Below are 20,949 nucleotides of genomic sequence, written 5' to 3'. Positions count from 1 at the left end.
TCAGGGAAGGCAGCTGCTAGCAGCAGCCCAGCACAGCCAAGTCCACTGAGCTTCACTTTTGCACGGTATCCTAACGAGTGCACAGACTGAAGCTACTGATATGATTAACAGTCACCTCACACTGTACTACAAAGCAGGTACAAACCCTAGCTTGCCTAACATGGAGACAGCTGGCCACTCACTTCAGCACTATGTATTTAGCCCATACAACCCGATTCTTTAAATTGGATGTAAAATACAAATAGTAGATTAATTTACTTATCGTTTGTAATTAAACTATAAAGCACCGAGTTCCTCATGCCTGATCTTCAAGACTGTGCTGAAATAGCTGGCACAGAAAGGCTCATGATTACAGGGAACACAGCCAACCCACCCCCGCTTTCCTCTGCCATCAGACACAGGTGGCATTCATCATATAGCAGCCCCACTCTCAGCTCCTGTTTGGAATGCTCACTGTTTGTCTTCGTGGAGTATTCTGTATCTGATTTCAGAAGGAAACAGCTGGGCTGCAAGAAATGCGCGTGACAAGTCGTAAGTGACATAACTCAAATAGTGCACGTTTATTCTGAACAGTATTTCTAAAGAGTCCGAGAAAAAAACAAAACAAAACAAAAACATGCTTCTGATGTACGAGGGCAATGATAGAGATTAATAACGGACCAACTCATTGGTAAAGAATTTGCTCCCCCTGCAACTTAATTTGTAACGCTGAGAATGCAATTGTAAACCGCAAACGGCATACCTCTAACTCAGTTCCAACTCAAGAGACCAGGGGTGGTCTTTAGCCAGATTAATCAGAAAGCAGTTGCAGATTCAAAAGAAACATCCAAGTCAGCAAACACGTTACAGAAACACAGACTTTATGCATAGCAGCTGACCCTGGATTACAACATGGGGGAGAACGGAACAACGGATGTTTAGGAGATGGATTTTTTTTTTTACTAGACATCACAGGGCACCATCAAGAAGTAACAAAATATCACAGAAGTTTGTTTCAATTGTAACAGTAAGTCATATTTAGTTGGCAAGTTTAACCATTAGCTGCATCATGTAAACTCGGCCAGTTTCTGCATACACAAAATAAATTCTCTCCCCTCCCCCTCCCAAAAAAGAGGGACATCTCTCCTGGATGAATCTTTTTCCCCTGTACCATGGCGTCCTCTAGTAGGAGTCTCTCTGTAGATATCATGCTTCAATCCACGTATGACAAAACCAGTTGCAGAGATTCAAGAATAATATGCGTAACACACAATTAACTCTCTAAAGCTGCTAGTTGCATATACCTTTTCCTTGCTAGATCCTCATCCAGAAGTGCTGGCGTGTTTTTTTCTTTTCTCCACTGAAACTCTCACCCAACTTCAGAAGGAAGTTTACTTGTTCACAAGCAGTTATTTTCAAGTTAAAAAGCGATCCTGCTGCAGCAAAATATGAAGTAACTGACATTCTCTGCAGTAAGCTCACGCTTCAGAGTTTCAGTGACTCTGGATAACAGTACAAAGATGCAGCATTCTCTTACTACGGCCAACTTGGCCAATATACAAATACAACTGTTTGGTGTTCAGAACTACTGATCCGCGCTCTCCTCCCTCATCCATGTACAGGGAACACAGCTTTCTAAGAGACTGAGATTAAACTTCGTATTCAACAACCGTTTTCCAGGATTAATAGCCTGGGAAAAGGAGTCTTACATGCATGGTCACTTTCACTTCCACCTCTTACAACACACTTAATCAGAAGTTACAATGAGGCAGGTTCGCTGTGGAATAGGAGCTCTAAGAATTGTTTTCAGGGATACATTCATAGAATGATGGCAGCCCAAAGCAAAGAGAGACAGAAACAAAGGTTACTCCAAGTAAGTTCAGACATCAGACTTGTACTTTTAAACCTGAAGAAAAACTGTCTGCAAAACACACTGATTTGTGGAAGCCTACGACAACAGCAAATCCTAAGAATTCATATCCCCACACCCATCTACCCAACCCAAACACTTACCACTTAGTTCTAGAAGAATGAAGAGCACTTTGCTTGGCACCAGAGGCAGCTATGGTCTAAGTTACAGCTGTGCTGCATGAACATCCTCAAGTACAATACTATCTCTCTCCCACCACATACTTCGCTTGGTTTGGTCTACAGATGGCCAGGGAAACTATGTTGGCATATGACAAGCTAATTGTGCTTCTATACATTCCCCCCTCAAGACAGATACTAGAACTGCCAACATAACCAGTGCAAGCAGGTCCTGGCAGTACTAAAAATAAGCTTTTGTCAAAACTAGGTTGCTTCTGGACAAAGAAACTTTCCTTCCCAGCCAGAGTCTGCTACCAAGTGTTGCAAACACAGGTGCTCAGGCCATGCAGAGGGGCTTTTGTTGTTAGAGACCTGCCCACCACCAAGACTCAATTAGTGCAAACCTAGCAAACAGAGTAGCTATTTTCCAGCATAGGTCTGTCAAGATGCATTCCAGTAACACTACACACCTCCGGGAAAGTAGCAGTAATTCTGGAGCAGCTTGTATAGTCACCCCTCCAGGTAATAATGGACCATATAGTGTGCAATGGGGAGTACCATCCCTTGCGTCTTCACAACTCTCATCTCGAAATCCTTGGTTCCCAACTCACCTTCAAACAACTGGACAGCACCTGCTAACAAGATGTACGCTGCAATGCGCACTATAGGTTGGGAGGCTTTCAAAGCAGATGAATTCAAGATGCAGGTTCAAACTTGAAAATAAAACAAACAGGAAAAGAATGTAGCTCAATAACTACTTGGGAGATGGGCCAGGGTGGTGTTGTCACAGCTCAGTGCACTTTCCCAGATGCCTGGAGAAAAATCCAAGCTTAAGCTGGTATCTGTATTGGCATACACAGAATTGCTGGCAACAGTGCATAGAAAGGAGCACTGATTCATGCAAAGAAAGCACTAAAGGATGCAAAGCAGAGCTCAGTTTGCTGTAGCTTTTCTGAGGTTAGAGTACCAGGAAGAAGCCACTCAGCCTATTTTCCAAACCCATAAACTGGTCTACTATACACTGCTTTCCCCAGTGCTCCACAAATACCCTCTCAAGAGAGGAGAACTGCATTATTATGGCTGAAGGGAAAAGAATCTTCAAAAGAGCAAAACATACTGTTTTTAACCACCTCTTTCTGAAGAAGCACATAAACACAGCAAGCCAAGCAAATCCCAAGAAAATCCAGGACACTCCTGCAAAGCAATGTGTCTGGGGTCAGTTTCTTGTTTGCCTTCTCAGCCTTGCTGCCTGGTTTCTTCAACCCTTGACTCATCTCAGATTCGTCACCACAGGTTTTTCACCTGTAGCAAATTTATCTGGAGACAGGCGTTTGCCTTACATGATCAACAATGGGTAAGGTGGTCACAATCACTTTTCCCATTCCAACAGCACAGATAAAAGTCTCAGCGAGCCCTACAGCATCTTACCCATTTTTAAAGCAAGGATTTTGCCTCAAGATTTTTTGTTTTAAATATACGTTTACTCATACCAACATTAGCTCTAGCTCTCACTGTCAGTCATCTGCTGAGATTTTGATAAATGGAGATAAGGAAAAACAAAGTCCACTCTGAACCCTCCTCTCAGTCAGTTAAGAAATGTAGCACCAGCTTGGGTGAGATTTTTTTTTTTTTAAAGAAAAAAAAAAAAAACAACATTCAAAAATATCAGCCTAGGCAGAGTGAAAAGGTATGGTAAAGTAGCCTGCCCTTCTCAGCAAATGATGGAGGAAAAAGCCATACTCAAAAATATTGGGAAGAACTACATACTTTCTTAAGGTGGGGGGGGGGGAATTGGGAAGAAGAGTGGGAAGTACTGAAATAACATTCAAAGGTTGGGGGAGTAAAAGTACCCTGTAGGTTATAAAAAAAATAAGATAATACAGAAGTCAAAGAACAAGATATTGCTTTTCCTTTCCTCCCCCCTCAGATTTACATTCTGCTTACCAAGAGAATTTTCTGAAGGAAACCTGTCATCAGGACAACCTGCTCAAGCCCTCCACACCTCAAACTAAAGAGATCTGCACACCTCTTCCCACTTCAATCAGAACAAAAGAAAAAGACCATTAAAAAAAACAAAAAAACAAAAAAACAACCCCAAAAATGATCTGACAATCCTTGGAAGAAGCATTACATTTTGTTGGAGAGAGGTCAAGATTAAAAAATAAAAATGAAAAAAAAAAAAAGAGGATGACGATGAAGGTGTGTAATTTAAAAAAAAAAAAATAGGCCTCTCTTTCCTTATTTGGCGACAAGCAAGTGCAAGAAAATGTTCATTGGGGTTTTGTTTTGTTCAGTTGTCGGTCTTTTGCACATCTGCATTCTGGCCAAGACAAGGGGCTTTGAGGTTTTTCTGCAGCACGTGAGCATCTGCGGGCTCTATCCTCTTGTAGTAGTTCTTCTTCGTCTCAATGATCTCAAAGCCAAACTTCCTGTAGAAGTCGATTGCTGACTCATTGCTGATCTGGACATGTCTAGTACAGAAACAAGGATAAAGAGACAGGTTTCAGAACACTCCACGGTATAAAGTTGTGCATTTGTGCTGTGAATAAAGGATAATAAAGAACACAAGCAAGATAATGAAAGGAACTATCTATCCAGAGAGGAATGACTGTAGTCCAAGACTCGCAGTTTTGGCCTTCCCACAGGTTATCCTGAGATAACACAGTTCCTGGATAATCTGTGACAAATGTGAGAAATGGCAAATACTTCCCTTCAGGAAAACTATTCTAAGGAATACAAATAGCCGAGTGTTAAATATCGATAGCTCAGTAATTTCAACTTCTCTTCATTTTGAAGTGATGGATATTTTTTGGAAATATATAACGAAGTTATATATCATTTAAGGCTCTAAAGTGAAAGTTTAACTGTTTTTACACTTCCTTCAGAAACACTTCTTAGATGACCCAAAGCAATGTGCAGGGTTCGTCACTCAGACAGCTCTAATACAAAACTGATGATGACATTGATGCGACACAGAATAGGATTTTAACTCTTTACTCGTTGCTAACCACCCTCCTCTCCTCACAGAAAGCTAAGGCAGCGTAAAGTAGTCCTGCAGACTTACAATAGTCCTTTCTCTTTCACCCCCCAAGTTTTACAGATCTTGCTCCAGTGTATTCCTACAATTTGAAGGCCTTTAGTTCTTCATCCTAAGCAGCCAGTGCATTTATTTGCAAAAGTTAGATTAAAAAAACCCAGTCTGGCTCAGCAAAAGGCATTCATTAAGTGCTTCCAAAATCCAGTGGGCACTGCACAAACTCATGAATCACTTTGTCAAACACCAGGCTGCACAACCATAAACATAAAGCAACTCCAGAAGCTATAGCAGAGCAATACAAAAAAATGTGCTAAACCCAATGAACACCAAATATGTAAATGAGAACTTCAAAATAATAACAACTTTAGACAATGATATCAAACTAGGGGACAAAGCTGCACGTTCTGCTTGTGCACAAGCAACAGAGCTGCACAAGCAACAGAGCAATAAAACCAATGGTCAAGCCCGACTGTGAGACCTATTTACTATTCTCAGAATCCTACTCCACTAAGCTACAAGGATTACAAAGGTTTTGTTTTATTGCACTAAAACCAGCAAACAGTGCAGACAGCCATATGCAAAACAACCCCAAAGCAATAAAAAGGAAGTCTGTGCATGTTAGAAGGCATCTAAGAGACGATTCATTACTATTTCCTCTGAGAGATGAGAGCAGGAATACAAACCAAAAGCAGCTTTAACCAAACTCCTCTTTAAAATACCTGCTGCTCTTACAGAGCAGGCACAAAGATACAGTAGTAGTGGATTTGGAAGAATTTACACTTTCTTGGCAGAGAGAGTTATTCAATTGTCAGTTATACCAGTGTCCAAAACACTCTTCACTACACATCTCCAAAAGTCCTGGCAAGAGTTCAGGCTGCTGTGGAAATGCCTCCTAAGTGAAAACAACCCACAGATGCTGTAGGACTATCCTCATAGCACCCTGTGATTGTGCCAGTATAGCCAGGAAGTTGTGGCCAAGGAGGGAGCTGGCTCTGAAGTGATTTTGGCCAAAACTGTTCTGTAGGGAACTATTAAGACAACCCTTTCAAGTACCCCTGTCCTCTACCCCACTGCTTGTTCACATGTCAGTATCATGCCAAGTCCTTACACAGACGTTGCTGATATTTTGGAAACAGACAAAACCAACCAACCCTAGAAACAAAACATTAAGAGAAGTTTTCCCCAGCTGTGTCAAATAACTGACCTAGTTTACTGTGCTGCTGCACAAACAGGTGACCTGGCACACTGCGAGAACTGGAGTAAGCAGTCAGGCCTTGCTACTGAATGCATATACAGATCAACTGTTAAGCACCTCTGGGGTGATGTTCTAATATACACGTTAGTGTCGTAAGTGACAACAGACAGCAAATAACTTCAAGCTGTGTGCAGGTCTTGCAGTGTTTTCTATTAGGGGACAATGCTGGATAGTAATAATAAATAAATAAATAAATTCCACCTTTTACTTCAAACAATGCAATGCAATTCTGCTATAGATCACCACTTTAAAACAATTTTAAAATTAAGCAAGCAAGCTTTAGGTTTTCTTTGTATCACACAACAAACCCAGAAGACAACACATCCTTCCTTCTGATGTTTTTTGCTAGATATTTATGAGGAAAGTTGTCTCATAATCCAACTTAGAGACTACAGAACACTTCTGGATTTCCCTCCGTTTGATCCCATGTACATCTCTCACTCTCCATAAAAGTATGGGTGTAACTCTTACTTACAGATAGATGTTGTCAAAAGTGCCATCTTTCTCACAGATGTTTAAGACATGATTCAGCATTTTAGTTCCTGTCAGAAGTTAAAGAAAAACTTAAAATCAGAAGCACACAATCAATCCTGTACTTAGTTTGCCAACCACTTTCATGAGCAGTTAACCAAAGTAGGATAAAATGACAGACCACGTGCTGATGACATTGGCACAAAGTTCTAAAAATCATAAAATATAAATCAATACAAAGATGTCATCTGTGAGCATTGAAGCTCAGCCAGTAAGAAATATGTGCTCCAAAAATTTTCACTGTGAACAAGATACCCTTATCATTATTAAGAAAAGATACTTAAAACAGTTTTGTTTGCAAAACCTCTCACAGAAGGATCTCCAATAGCCTGTGATTTTTCCTCTACTGCTGCATTTGGGGAAAAGCCACTAGAACAGGCAATAATATACAGCATATGAGTACTTCATCCTTCTGCACACAAAACTCAGCTCACAATTTCATTGTTCCTTTGGAGAACTGCTCAGAAGCATATTTATAAATAACCTTATCAAAATACTGAACTCTAGATCTATAACGTAGTTAAAATATGGTCAAAGCACGGTATAGACTAGTTGTAATTTTTAAATGACAAAAACCTATTAAAAAATATTTTAAGTTATCTTTCCAAAGCAAATAGCAAATGCCATGAGCTTTTGATTAACTTGCCCCACAGATCTGCAACAGAGAGAATAACTCATTGCTGTATGGATAGTAAAGGAGTACTACCCCTGAGCAGTAACAATTAGAAATTAAAGACATACAATTTACAAAAATGAAGAAGTAACACAGATGCATTTCTGGGCTCCACAACATAAAAAGGATATTTAAGTCCTTGAAAGTAAAACATTGGAAGTAAGAAGAGGCCGAGAGGCAAACTCACTCCTCTCTGTAACTCCCTGAGGTAGGGAAACAGAATAAGATGCCCAGCCATGCTACTGAGAACTGATGGCAGGACAAGACAGGCACAAGACTGCACAGGGTAGTGGGGGTGGTGCGTTCAGGCTGGATATTAGGAAACATTTCTTTACCTTGAGGGTGTTAAAACACTGGAACAGGCTTCCTAGAGAGGTGGCTCATTAGCCATGCCTGTCAGCATTAAGAGACATTTGGACAAAGCCCTCATCAACATGCTTTAACTTCTTGTTAGCCTTGAAGAGAGCACACAGGTGCTCTCTTCCAAGTGAACTATCCCACATGAACTGAATGCAGGCTCCATACTTCAGACAAACTATTTTAGAATATTCTCTCTGCTTCAATTTTGTATCTACAGAAGGTGAGTGTTTACATCACAGAAATAAAACAATGTGACTAAAAGAATTTGAAATCCTGAACAATAAAGTTCTAAAAATAAATATATTCTGAAAGATGGGACAGCAAGAGCATTTTATAAGTCACTCTTTCCCCAAAGCAATTACTGCTCTAAAAGTACACCTTGAGCTATCTTGGTTAAAGTAGCAAAAACTCTACAAGGCAATTTAAAAGGCTGGCCAGACGTTCTTGTTTGTTTGATGACTCAAGACACAAAAGAACCACCTCCTCACCTATTCCTAGCCGTCGGTAGGGTGCCAGGCATCCAAGTGTCATGATATACAGCCTCTTTTGGTTCTGGGAGTGATCCACCCTACAGCACACTGCTCCCACTGCAATATCATTGAAGTAGGCTGTCAGGGAGTGAAGCAAAGAGTTATCAGTCATACATCTCAAACTACACATGCAACTCCTTTGTTTAAACACTGCAAATCCCTTCCCGGCTGTTAACTCCCTGACCCAGATAAAATCATACATTGGGACTAACACCAAAGCAAATTACCAGGGTTCTCTAACACAGTATATGTTACTTATTCTTAACTGTAATACTCAAATGACCTTAGGAGGTAAGTTGGTAGCACACATCTATGAAGTTTTCTGCTGTAACAGAAAACATACCTCTCTATAGTAAAATGCAAGCTATTTATAACATAAACCCTTTGATGTTAAGACAGCAGCTTATTTGTCATTACATTAAGCAACAAAATAGAAGAATCTGCACCTCAAAAGCATTAAGGATGGCACATCACAGCCCACGATTGCTGGCAAGAACATATGTACCTAATTTGGCTAGTTCGCCAACCTCCAGTACGTCCTTGTAGAACTTGTCGTTGTAGCTGACAGGAAAGATGACTTGGTTTAGCCTCTTCAGCTGTTTAATGTTGTGGGGTGTCACGTCTCCCAGCTCGATCCGGCTACTGGAACAAATCAAAATATGCTTAACATTGACACACTCCAAAATTTCTATGGACACCAAAAATTAGTTACTTTATATTTAGAGAACACAATGATCAGTTCAATACATATTTGAACTGCAGCATTCAACCCACAAAATTAACTGTCATCAGTGTCTGCTTTAACTGCAAAAATACAATATAAATCAGTGCTATATAGACAGAAGTTTGAGGCCACACTTATACACTGACATACATATTAAATGTGCTGCTTTATGAAGTGATTGAAGAGGCTACAAGAGACCAAGAAAATGCACTTTGTACTGACAGGTGGCAGAATTAAGGAATGAATGAAGTTTAGACTTAGACATGAGTGCCATGTTGCCATACATCTATGTCCACAACACAATAATAATGTGTGCAGCAGAAAACCCATGTTAAGCCTATTAATATGCAAGAGTGCCCCTGCCAGGGTGATATGTGCATCAATTATGATCATCATTGAAGTCATTCTTCCTGTTGACTGAGAGCAGAAACACTAGTTTGAAACACCAGTACTGCACTAAACTACTACCGAGCTAGTAACAGAGGACCTGTACACACCACAGTAGTACTGCACTGTAAACAAGCATGCTATTAAAGGATAGTTATTAGACAGTGAGGTAACTAATGCTTGTTCTAGGATCAGCTTAGTGCAGCTGTTCAACCTAGCACAGCTGGCCTTCTTTAGGCACACAAATGGCAACAAGTCATTTCCTCATCCCAGTCAGCAGCATTGCTACTTTCTCTCACAAGGAGCAGGAATAAGACCACAGTGCATTGGGTTCCCAGACAAACTGAGTAAAGCACCTCAGTAGCACTAGAAGACTTCTTTTTCTGCATCAAGTAGAAACCAAAGGGAGCAGGCCTCATCTGCCCAGTTAGATCAGATTAGCTGCAAAAGAGAAGGTCAATAAAGAAAGAGAAAATCCTCTCACTTTCTCCCCTGACAGCTTAGACCTCTTGTCCAAAATTATTTAACAGTATTCTAACCTTGGTGATACCTTTTTATTTTTAATCAGTAGGTTTCAGCCTCAGTAGATCAGTAATGCTAGCCTGAACCTTTATGACGAGCTTATGGCCAACTTGTTAATGTGTAAAGGAGAAGTTGCTCTAACAAAAATCCCCAGACTATTATCAGGGATTACATGCTTTCTAATATTTTAGGCTTTGATGAAGTGAAAAGTAAGGCATTAGAAGACAGTGAACTGCACACTTCCAATAAATACAGAAGGTATGGTTGAGGAGACACGGCCAGAAGACTGGCCTTCATCAGGCAGGTTCCAGACAGGAAAAACAGAGAAGCAGAGCACATAAAGCTATATATAGCTACTGAACCAAGACACCACCTCTCAGGCAACAGGACCTGCTGAGAGAAACTGTTCCAAGTAGTGCACAGCTGAAAGGTACTGCTGACTAATTTGTCTGAGCCCCTGGGCTCCCCAGCTCTCACCACCACTTGCTACATTAATAGCTGTCTCCTACATCTCCTTCTGCCCATCTCCTGTGCTCTGCTACTAGCTGTTTCTTCCTAGGGTGAGAATTACAGCAGGGATACCCTGGAGGACAGTATGAAAGAAATTTAAGAACCACTACTGCAAATTGATTTTATGTTTCCTAAGTTTGCCTGTTTGAATACATATTCAAACCATAACTTACTTTAATGTACAGCACTAGCTGATTAAATCAGCACCACATCTATTGCACTCAAGCATTTGAGGCAAACTAAATGAGCCCACAGGAAGGGAGACATACACCATGGGAGTTCACTTTGCCTGAATACAGCACAGCAAAAGTGCCACTAGAGCCTCCAGTAGAAACAAGGTAAAGCTGGCACTACTGCTGGAAGAAGCACACTTAACCCTGAGCCACTCATTTCCATGCTCCTGCTGGCACAAAAGTGATAAACCAACCTCAATTACAACTTTGCCAAAAAAAAAAAAAAAAAAAAAAAAAAAAAAAAAAAAAAAAAGTTTAGTTTTAACCCACATTGGTCCCTTGATTGGGTTTACCACACAAAATCTTCTGTCAACAAAGAGGGGGAGAAAAAAAGCTGCCAGAGGCAGAACTGCTTCTTGAGCAGAAGTGCCAGCTTACTCCATGTTAAACTGCTTCTGGAAGAAGCATACAAGAGAAGCACAGGGATCATTCGGTATTCACTTCACACTCAACCTCACAGTGCGCACTTCAAACATAAGGGCTTAAAACCACCCCAGCCACAAAATATCCAAGACAAAGTGCCTAGAAGGAAGTACACCAGATGGTCATCCCTTCCTTTCCCCTGGAGTAAAGGCAGTTACTTTATTTATTTATTTAAAAGCTAGTTACAAGTAGACAGAATTACTAGTTACTTCTTAGCTAAAACAATAACATATATTTACTGTATCAGCTGAGGTCCCGTAGGACCAGCTGCGTATTCCGGCTCAGCAGAGGCTGTAACAGAAATACCTAATCTTCAGTGCAGCAAAGACAAAAATTAAATCACAAACTCAAATTAGCATATAAGAACACCTGAAGCACTCAGATGTCATTCCTTAACAGATTTTATTCCATTATTCCATTCACGTTCTTCAGAAGATACACAGTTACTACTGGCATTCCAAATAGCATCCCTTGGAGGTAGCAGTCAATTGTATTCATTGTAGGGATCAAAGTTTCGGGTACAACAGAGATGCAGCTTCCCAAGTCACCCAACACAAGTAATTCATTTTCCACAGAAATTAACCACAGAATCGCTCCGGTTGGAAAAGACCTTAAAGATCATTGAGTCCAACCACAATCTAACCCTACTACCCTAACTCTAACAACCTTCCACTAAACCACATCTCTGAGCACCTCATCCAAATGGTTTCTACATACATTCAGGGATGGTGACTCAACCACCTCCCTGGGGAGCCTATTCCAGTGCTTAACAATTCTTTCAGTAAAGAAGTGTTTCCTGATATCCAACCTAAACTCACCCTGGTGCAACTTGAGGTCATTTCCCCCAGTCCTGTCACTAGTGAGAAGAGATCAACCCCACTCTCGCTGTAAGCACCTTTCAGGTATTGGAAGAGAGCAAGAAGGTCTCCCCTCAGCCTCCTCATCCCCAGACTAAACAGCCCCAGTTCCTTCAGTTGCTCCTCATAGGGCAGATTCTCCAAGCCCTTCACAAGCCTTGTTGACCTTTTTTGGACCTGCTCCAGCACCTCAGTGTCCTTTCTGTACTGAGGTGCCCAACACTGAACGCAGCACTTAAGGTGAGGCCTTACCAGTGCTGAGGGGCAGGATTCCTTCCCTAGGTCTGCTCACCACACTGTTCCTGATACAAGCCAGGATGCCACTAGCCTTCTTGGCCACCTGGGCACACTGCTGGCTCATATTCAGCCAACCGTCCATCAGTATAACGTCCCTTTCTGTCAGGCAGCTTTCCAGCCACTCTTCCCCAAGCCTATATGGTTGCCTGAGGTTGTTGTGACCAAAAGGAGGAACATATGAAGTTCCTCCTTCATATGGAGGAACCAGGGACTCCTGGCTCATCATATCAGGCCTCTTATTACACGCAGTGCCTTACCTAGATGGAGTACCAGTCAACTGGAGCCACTCAGACAGCATCACTGCAAGGCTGCCAAGCCATCACTGTTCTCATAGTTATGCATTCTTTTGATTTCCACCCAAATTAATTCAAGTTCTAACCATGTGCCCTTTCAGTAGTTGATGAGAGCCATACTCCTTACCCACAGCCTATATCTTTAGAGAGCTACCATGCCATTCAGCTTTCACTCTATCTAAAGATCCCAGCCTCCTTCTTTAACACTGGCTCTTAATTCCTGCTGCTGTCACACTAGCTCTTCTTTGCACTCCTTCACATTAATTTTCCTTAAACACAATTGACCAAAGCTGCTTACAGCACTCTAAACCCTGCACAACAGCAACAGCTTTTTATCATCTCTACTGGAATCATTTTCCTGACATAACCTAGGACTACATCTCCATTTCAGCAACATAATATGACTCAGTTACTGAGAAAAACCACACTCAGAGGTGGTTTCTGGTCCACAAGGCGCACAGCAATGCTGCTCAGAGCTGAGTGAAGTGTGATTCACAAAATCCTGATGGAAATGGGAATTTACAGAGGTGCCATGGAGAAGTTACTGAAACTGGATGCATGCCCAGAACATCAACATTAATACTCTGGCTCTTGCAGGCACTGCCCTGAAGTCCTTTAAGCACTTGCAGGAAACACAAAAAGTACACACCTTCCACAGGAACAAATGCAATCCTATTAATTATGTTGCAACTGCATTCCTCCACCTGCAGCCTACCAACAGAGCTACAATAACAGTTGAGTTACTTTTCCTGTAATGGCTTAAATTCAGACTGGTGGGAGTAACTGGAGTTACGTGAGAGAACAGCATTTGCTTTTGCTGTTAAGGCTGTACTTTGCTTTTTGATACATACTAAAGCAGAGCTGCTATAAAGAAGCTCATAAGAAGCTGAGTTCCAGAGTTAGAGTTCAGCAGTAAAACTAATTCCGTCACACGAACAGCCAGCATTGTACACCAGTTTAGAGCAGACAGAGAGAAAAAAGGGGAAATTCCAAATTTCTTAATGCTGTAAGAATCTCAGCCTCATTTGACTTTAAGCAGCATGAGTCCCTCCCCAGAGGGATGTGCCTGACTGAAACAGATCTCTTTGTAACCGATAGCTGGGCCCAGGCTTATTTAAAGCATCTGGTGCTCTAAATTTAGCTGAACTGTATCTGCAACTTGCAAAATGTACTGAGGTACAGTGGAAGAGGTAGGAGAGGGAGCAGGGGGAAGAAGACTGCCTGAACAAATGAAAGGACTTCAGAGAAGGTCTGTCACCCCATTACGCAGCCAGCTTGCTTTATTGCTTCTATTTTGGCTTCCAAGTCAAAGAAGGAGTCTAGACAGGATAATCCACTCCCATAAAATAAAACCAAACCAGAGCTAGGAAAGCTATAGACCTGAAGGGTGTGGCTTTACTTAGATTCAGCTCCAAAGCCAAAAGAGCCTCTCTAGATTTTTTTCTTAATATAAGTTATTATTTTTTAAAAAGATGAGCTGTCCTGCTAGGCACACAAGATAGTCTAGGTCTTGTGGGCAGACTGGCATGTTTCCAATTATCTAGAAGATCTGCCGGCTATAAATCTGCTCTGCTTTAATGGTCAAAAAAGTCAGAAGGATGAGTGCAAGTCTAATATGTTGCTGAGCCCCAGCCTTCTTTACTCTGACTTATTGCTGAGCACGTACACACACAACACCTGATATCCTGCTGCAAGTTATCCCCAGCTGTGCTGGATTATAGAAAAGCACAGTGATGTGCTCAAAAAAATCCAGGTAGTTTCAGAAACAGAATTAACAGAAGACTTCTCCCAAGATGCACAGTTCAAAGGGATCTAGATGCAAAGAGGTTTTGCTGGCACCCAATCTAATTCCACAAAACATAGTTCAGACAATAGCAGCCCCCTCTCCTTTACAACAGAAAGTACATGGTACATTACAGTCCAGGCATCTTCATTATATCTGGACAATTTGTTCTTCAACCTAGAAGACTGGACCATCATACAGCATACCAAACGACCACACAAATAACAACCCTAAAGTTACAGCAGCAGTGCTATCGTGAAGAGTCTCAGCTGCTTGGTTATGCAAGTGCAAGAGGAAGACAGTGAGATCATTTCAAAAAGTGTCAAAAAAAATAAGCTTTCTTGAGAAAATTGAGACATCATTTTGTAGTTGGATACAATGAACAGAAATCACCACATGCAGCTGACAAATCTGAACTCAAAACTAACAGAAATAAGTTATTGCTGGTCTAGAAGAGAAAAGCAGCCATACGTAACATCACTGAGTAGCTCACAATGCTGCTTTTTCAAAGCATTTCATGAGCTAAAGGCCAATTGTATTACATTTGCCTGTCCCACGTACAGCGAAAGAGGAAACAACTTGTCTGCGATCATATAGCAGATAAAGAGCTGCCAGAAATCCTAACTCCCCACTGTTAGTCTAACCACTTCTCCTTATTAGCCAGGTGAGCTCACGAGCACATTCAGATTTAGAGCCACAATTCCAGTCAAAGCAGGAATACTTCAACAGTTTGAAATAACTCCAAATTTTTTGTGGCTCCACAACCAAAACTCCTGGAATGCTTACAAATTACAGCCCCCTTCCATACCCTCAGTGTTCCTGAATATGAAAATTACAATCCTTATTTGCCTCCTAGGAAATTACAAATCTTCACTAATTAACATTCATAAAGTACTTAATGATCTTCAGGTAACAGCAGAGGTTTACCTTCAAATTCAAATCAGAAGTGATCCTGGGTTCACCGAGTGCCTTATTTACACAAATCTGAATGGCTGAAAGACATTTCTTGTACATATAATAGTTAACCTCTCCATATAGAACTGACTTGCAGGAGACAGGCATTTACCTGTCTGATACAAACTACTTATATATGCCATGGAAACAACTTTCCTCAAAAATGCTTGTGTTCATTTGGTTAGTAAAGAAAACAGAGCAAGCACCCGTACTTAACATTTTAATCCCAGGTTTACTTATAAGATGTTCAAATTATGTATTACATGAATAAATTACAAGAACATGCTATCTATTTTATGTGCTTACCTTCAGTACCTTCTAGGCAACAATCACTGCAAGCTCCTAACTAACAAAGCATAGAAAGCTGCCCCCCTCTCCCTTTCCTAGTTTCCAAGAATGAGTTGTTCTCAACTGAAAAGTTTGTGCTAAAGGGCTACTTATTAAAAACAAACAAGGATTCTTTAACTGCGAATTTCAGCATAACTCATAATCTTTACTGGCAGAAACTCCAAGCACCATGTAGAGAAGATTGCCCTAAGTTGTTGCCCTAGGTCTCCCCCATATAGTTGAGAATGTAGTACAATGCTAAGATGGTGGAAATGGGAAGGGTTTTCAGGAATCAAGACTGAAACCTGCTAAGAACCAAAAATGAAACAAAGTCCATGAAATAATGGGAAGAAGGAGGTTATGTGAGCTCAGGAAGCATTTCATACATTGAGAACTAACTGTGCTGCATGGCACTCTTCTGCTGCTCTCATTCTCTTCCCTAACACAGTAACTCCACCCTCAGGAAAACTGAAATACCTCTGTTTTAGTGCCCTAGTGACAGCATTATGAAAGTGGGTTTGTTTCTATTTTCTATAAAGCCTCATTTCATTTCCCTTCTTAAATGAATTAATTGAATAACACTTTCTTTGATACAAAGACACAGTTACCCCATTTCAATGCCGTGCTCCTCCATTCTCAGGTCTTCAAGTACAGGAGTCTTCAAACAACGAGCAAGCCGTCTTTACAGACTTCTCTTATCATCCCCACCTCAAGTCTCCCTCCTGGAAAACTTCTGCACTTCTAAAGCTCCCAGGAAGAACACATGGGTCACTTTATCCCTCACCCTCTTTTAACAGGGAACAGAAAGGAATCCTGAAATTGCCTGCCCTACCTAGAGAAGAAGGGATGCAAGGGACCAACACGCTTCCACATCAGTTCTCACACAAGTAAAGCCATCTGACTTCTCTTGTCCTTCCCTCCTCCTCTTCCAGGAAAAAAAAGGGTCTAGTGCCTTCTCGTCTCAGATTATTGGTCTGCACAATTCTACTATTTGCCAAATGGGCAGGCTTTTCAAGTTCTGAATCATTCCCACTTGTATAAAAGTATTTATCTGGCTCAACCATTGCCCATTATTTGCCATTTTAGTGGAAAAGGAAGATGCATAATTTCTCTTGTCTTCAGGAGACAGCAGCAGAACCCATGGCATGTGGTGATTAACTAAAGATACTACATTTTTCCACAGAAGTATCACCCAAGCTGGCATGTTTCAAACTTGCAAGCCCATAAAAAGTAACTGAATAGTTAAGCACCACACAGATTAGGCTGTAGGATGCTATCACAAAACAGCTACAGTCCTTGCCCGGTTTTCCTTTTCTGCCAGTCCTTCCTACCTCACAATGCATCTTAATCTGTGTAAAGGCAAACAAATCAACAGATCTACCTAAGCTCTGTAACACTATTCTTCTCTCCACTCCTTCCCAAGTTAGTCCCTATTCTTGTGAGAAGCAAATACAGCTACACGGCCACTAAAGGCTTGCTTCACAATTCTGTGAAGCAGTTAGAGGTATGAGACCTTACCTATAACTATTCATTGCATTTAAATATGCTGAACTGGCACTTCGCTGTTACATTCAACATTTTCCAGCTGTGGTGCCATTTACACAGAGCCAACTAAAGTAGCGCTACCCAACACCATGCCATTCCATTACAACAATTGCTTCTGCATGGGGCTGATCTGGAGGTTTTGTAGCCAGCGAGTGGAACCCCTAGAGACTGTAAGGTGTACTGAACTGCAACACACAGAAGCTTGGAGGCAGGCTTCTGATATACATATATATACAGAGTATATATAAAGAAAAAAAACTAAGCATGACTTTTTAAGACAGTGGTACCATACATGACAAAATTCTCTACTTTGAGCTATTTTTCATCATGTGGCCAAGGTTTGCTGCCACATAATACCACCAGCAAGGCCAGAGTGGTCTCTGGTCCACAGCACAAAACAACACACTTGCACAGGATCACAGGTGCAGAGCCTTGCTCACAACACAGCTCATAAAACAGTGCATGCAGTGTGATGCTCCCACTTGCACAGAGGGTAGAGCACGTGATAGAGCACACACACTGCATCCCCTGGGTAATGTGACTTTGAGATAAGAGCAGTGGGAAAAAGTTGGACTTCTCACAGGCTTCTTCTGAACTAAAACAGATCAGGAAAACACCTGTACTGCAAAGCCTCAAGACGCCATAGACTGTCACCAGCAAATGCTCAAGAATCAGTGCAAGATTTTCTGTTTTGTGTCCTTAAAAAACCATCAGAAAATCTGTAACCAAAATTCAAAGCTACTCAGCAACAAGTGAATTGGCACTGTGAAGGCAATAAAGGACAGGGGGAATTATTTACATCAGCTCTACAAAAGAGTCATTTTGCTACAGACAACACTACTTGAGTCCTTCCCATTGCTATTTTTCCTCAAGCAAACACAGTCTAAAATAGATTTTCAAATTCCAGAACTAACAATAACAACAATTATGAATGCAATAAATGAAAAAAAGCAGCCCTCTAGAGATTCACAAAGTTCACTGAGAGAACAAGGAATTACCTTAGTTTTTCTGATCATGTTTAAGGGGAAAAAAAAGGGGGGAGGGAACGGGGAGGACATAATGGGTTTCTAAATTACTAAAACCATTCAGGAGACAAGGGAAGATTGAACATAATGCTAAGCAACACAAAAGCAGGTGGGAGATGATAGCAATTCCGAAGTCAAAAGCTGGTATTTAAGCCATCAAATTAAAAACACAACACAATTTTAAGCACATTACAAAAAATTAAATCACTTTCCCTGAACTAAGAGGTCCTCTGTAAAAGAGGTCACCTAACATAACATACTTTGATGACAGAAACACTAATCCAAGTGTTGTTAACACATTACACGTTACGTGGAATTCAGAGAGCTAACATAGAGGGCTGCAGGCAGCGTGCTGAGAACCCAGACTTCACTATCTGAGATTTCAAAATGTCAGTCAACCTGCCAGTTGCTTTTTTTAATTCCTCCTGTGCCAAAGTAGAATGTTTACAATTACAGCTGATGTTTCGTCTCTTTGTGCTCCCAAAATGCTCTCTATGTTTCATGGTGTGCGTGTTACTATGCAAACACACATGCTCCCAGAAAGAAGACAATCAGATGGAGTCAGTTTGTCCCAAAGAACTGGTCCACAATTCTGAATTAAATACAGAAGACAGAAGCAATCCCTTCAAACAAGGCAATACTTTCTATATGCCAGAGCTGAAGCTTTAGATCTATTTTGGGACCTATCTTCTGAAAGCACTCTGATCTTTGGAGCTTGACAAACAATTTGCTTTTGTTCTGGAGTAACCCAATGTAATTTAATGTTTTCCTTCTGATGTGTTAATCTAGTCCTTTCGATCTCTGATTGAATTTAAACTGGATTTTTGTTTTAATTCTGGCATCCCATTTGCCTCTGTGAATTTTAAGGGAACACCTGGATTCAATATGAAGATTTTATCCAGCACAAGAATTTGCTGTGTGGTGCTGTGTTTTGATGAGACAAGCACATGATGCTCTTCAAAAAGATGAAGAAATACCAGAAAAGCAGAAATATGGCAGCAGAAAACCTGAAGGCATTCATTCTCAAGCCACATCAGTGATAAAGCTACCTTTAAGCAAAGCAAAGAAATATAAGTAAAGCCTGGTGCTCTGAAAGCAAAAGAAGCATTGCTGTATTGGTTTTGCTTTTTATTTATTTTTTTTTTTTTAAATAAAAAGAAGTTAGAAAAGCTCCCTGGAAGAATTTTTGCCCACAAGCAAAGCTGGGGCCCAGCCCTTGACAGAGCATAGCAGCAGAGCAGGCAGCTCAGGCTGCAATCTATCCCAGGACCATCAGGCTCCCACCAACAGGGCTCCAGGCAGCACAGCCAAACACCACAGCTCAGTCACTTATTTGGGCCAGTAGAGGGTGGAAGGAAACAGTCCTCAAATTAGGACTGAGCAAAGACCAAGCCATTTAGCACCCTGTCCTCACTAAGTGCCCCATTTCACCAACAGCATTCCAGAAGATTGTTCAAGACCCTAATGTACCTACCTACTAATGCACCTACCTAGCGTTAGTTATGAATTGATTCATTTTTAATTGTAATCACCAGTGAACCTCTTTCCCACAGATACTTGTCAGCCCCCCACAATGCAGGAAGCGGCTTACAAGCTGTAAGAAATGGCTAAGTACCTGTTATCGTGCAGCCTTCCTGTGTGACCTCACCCCAATTGCTAATAAGCTAAACCCCTTACCATTTCTTAGCAAAAGCTTAAGTGCTTCAGCTTCCATTCACCCCGCCTTAAGCTGTGAAACTGGAATAGTAATACTCAGCCTTGCGTAACACAAGTTTCATGAGGACTGGTTTATTACTGCTTTGAGAAACAGCTGCGGAAAACCTCCTTCACATACAAGAAGAAACTGAGGCAGGGGGAGGAAGGCCCGCATTCTGTGGAATGCGTATGACCCTGAACCAAGGAGCACCGAGTAATCTAAGAGGCTGAGACAACTGCCTTAAAGCAACCTACACAAGGTCAAGCGGGTCACCTGGCCCCGAACCCAACCTGAGGGCCCCCAGCTCAGCGCTCACATCTCGCTCCCTAGCGGTGGCAGCAGGCAGGGTGCCCCCATCAGCCACACCTGGCACGATCTTCTGGAACTACCGAAGAGGAAAGACGGCCTCAGCGCTACTCCTTCCACCCATCCAGAGAAACCATCGCTTCAAGACTTCAACCCACGCTACAACCAAACAAACGTGGTCAACTACGATAAAATAAAAAGACCCGCAGAACCACGAGGGCTCTTTACTCTGTCGGACCAGCACCAAGGCGCAGCGCATAACTCAGGGCCTCCCCAATCTCCTCGGGAACACGGAAAGGTACCCTCATATGGTAAAGAAGCCGCCAAGCGACGCGGCCTAGGCAGGCCCCGCACCCACCGCCCGGCCGGGCCCCATACTCACCCCTTCATGGCGCGGCCTGCCCGTTCCCAGCGTTCCCGCTAGCAGCACGCAGGGCCCGGCGGCACGACTTGGGCCTTCCCTTCCTCCACCGGCTCCTCGGGCCGGGCAGCACGAGCGGCTCAGCCTCCTGCTCCCGGGACCGCTCCACATGGGCCGCCGCCTCCACCTCCTTCAACCGCCGCCCGCCCTCACGACCCCTCACCTCACGCCGTTGGCGCGCGCGCACCCCGCCCCCTCCGCGCACGCGCCGCGCCTTCCGGCGCGTGCGCGGCGGGGTCGGGGCGCGAAAGGC

The 20,949-nt window shown here is 42.1% G+C and overlaps 1 protein-coding gene across 2 annotated transcripts; it reads right to left on the bottom strand.

The window, feature by feature from the left end:
* Positions 1 to 536: 536 nt before the first annotated feature.
* On the bottom strand, positions 537 to 20,908 carry NAA50 (N-alpha-acetyltransferase 50, NatE catalytic subunit). Of its 2 annotated transcripts, none has more exons than XM_072361414.1 (5): positions 20,658 to 20,908; positions 8,899 to 9,035; positions 8,352 to 8,471; positions 6,775 to 6,841; positions 537 to 4,478 (listed from the first exon to the last, which is right to left on the bottom strand). In XM_072361414.1, exons 1-5 carry the CDS (start codon positions 20,663 to 20,665, stop codon positions 4,298 to 4,300), a joined length of 513 nt encoding a protein of 170 aa, XP_072217515.1. In that variant the 5' UTR covers positions 20,666 to 20,908; the 3' UTR covers positions 537 to 4,297. The 2 variants fall into 2 exon arrangements, with proteins under 2 accessions (XP_072217515.1, XP_072217516.1); XM_072361415.1 differs by having other exon boundaries at positions 8,899 to 9,032; positions 20,658 to 20,799.
* Positions 20,909 to 20,949: the final 41 nt, after the last annotated feature.

This window comes from Excalfactoria chinensis, chromosome 1 (assembly GCF_039878825.1).
Source record: "Excalfactoria chinensis isolate bCotChi1 chromosome 1, bCotChi1.hap2, whole genome shotgun sequence".
In the NCBI taxonomy this organism is placed as follows: Eukaryota; Metazoa; Chordata; class Aves; order Galliformes; family Phasianidae; genus Excalfactoria; species Excalfactoria chinensis.
This window is presented reverse-complemented; position numbering and strand designations above follow the sequence as displayed.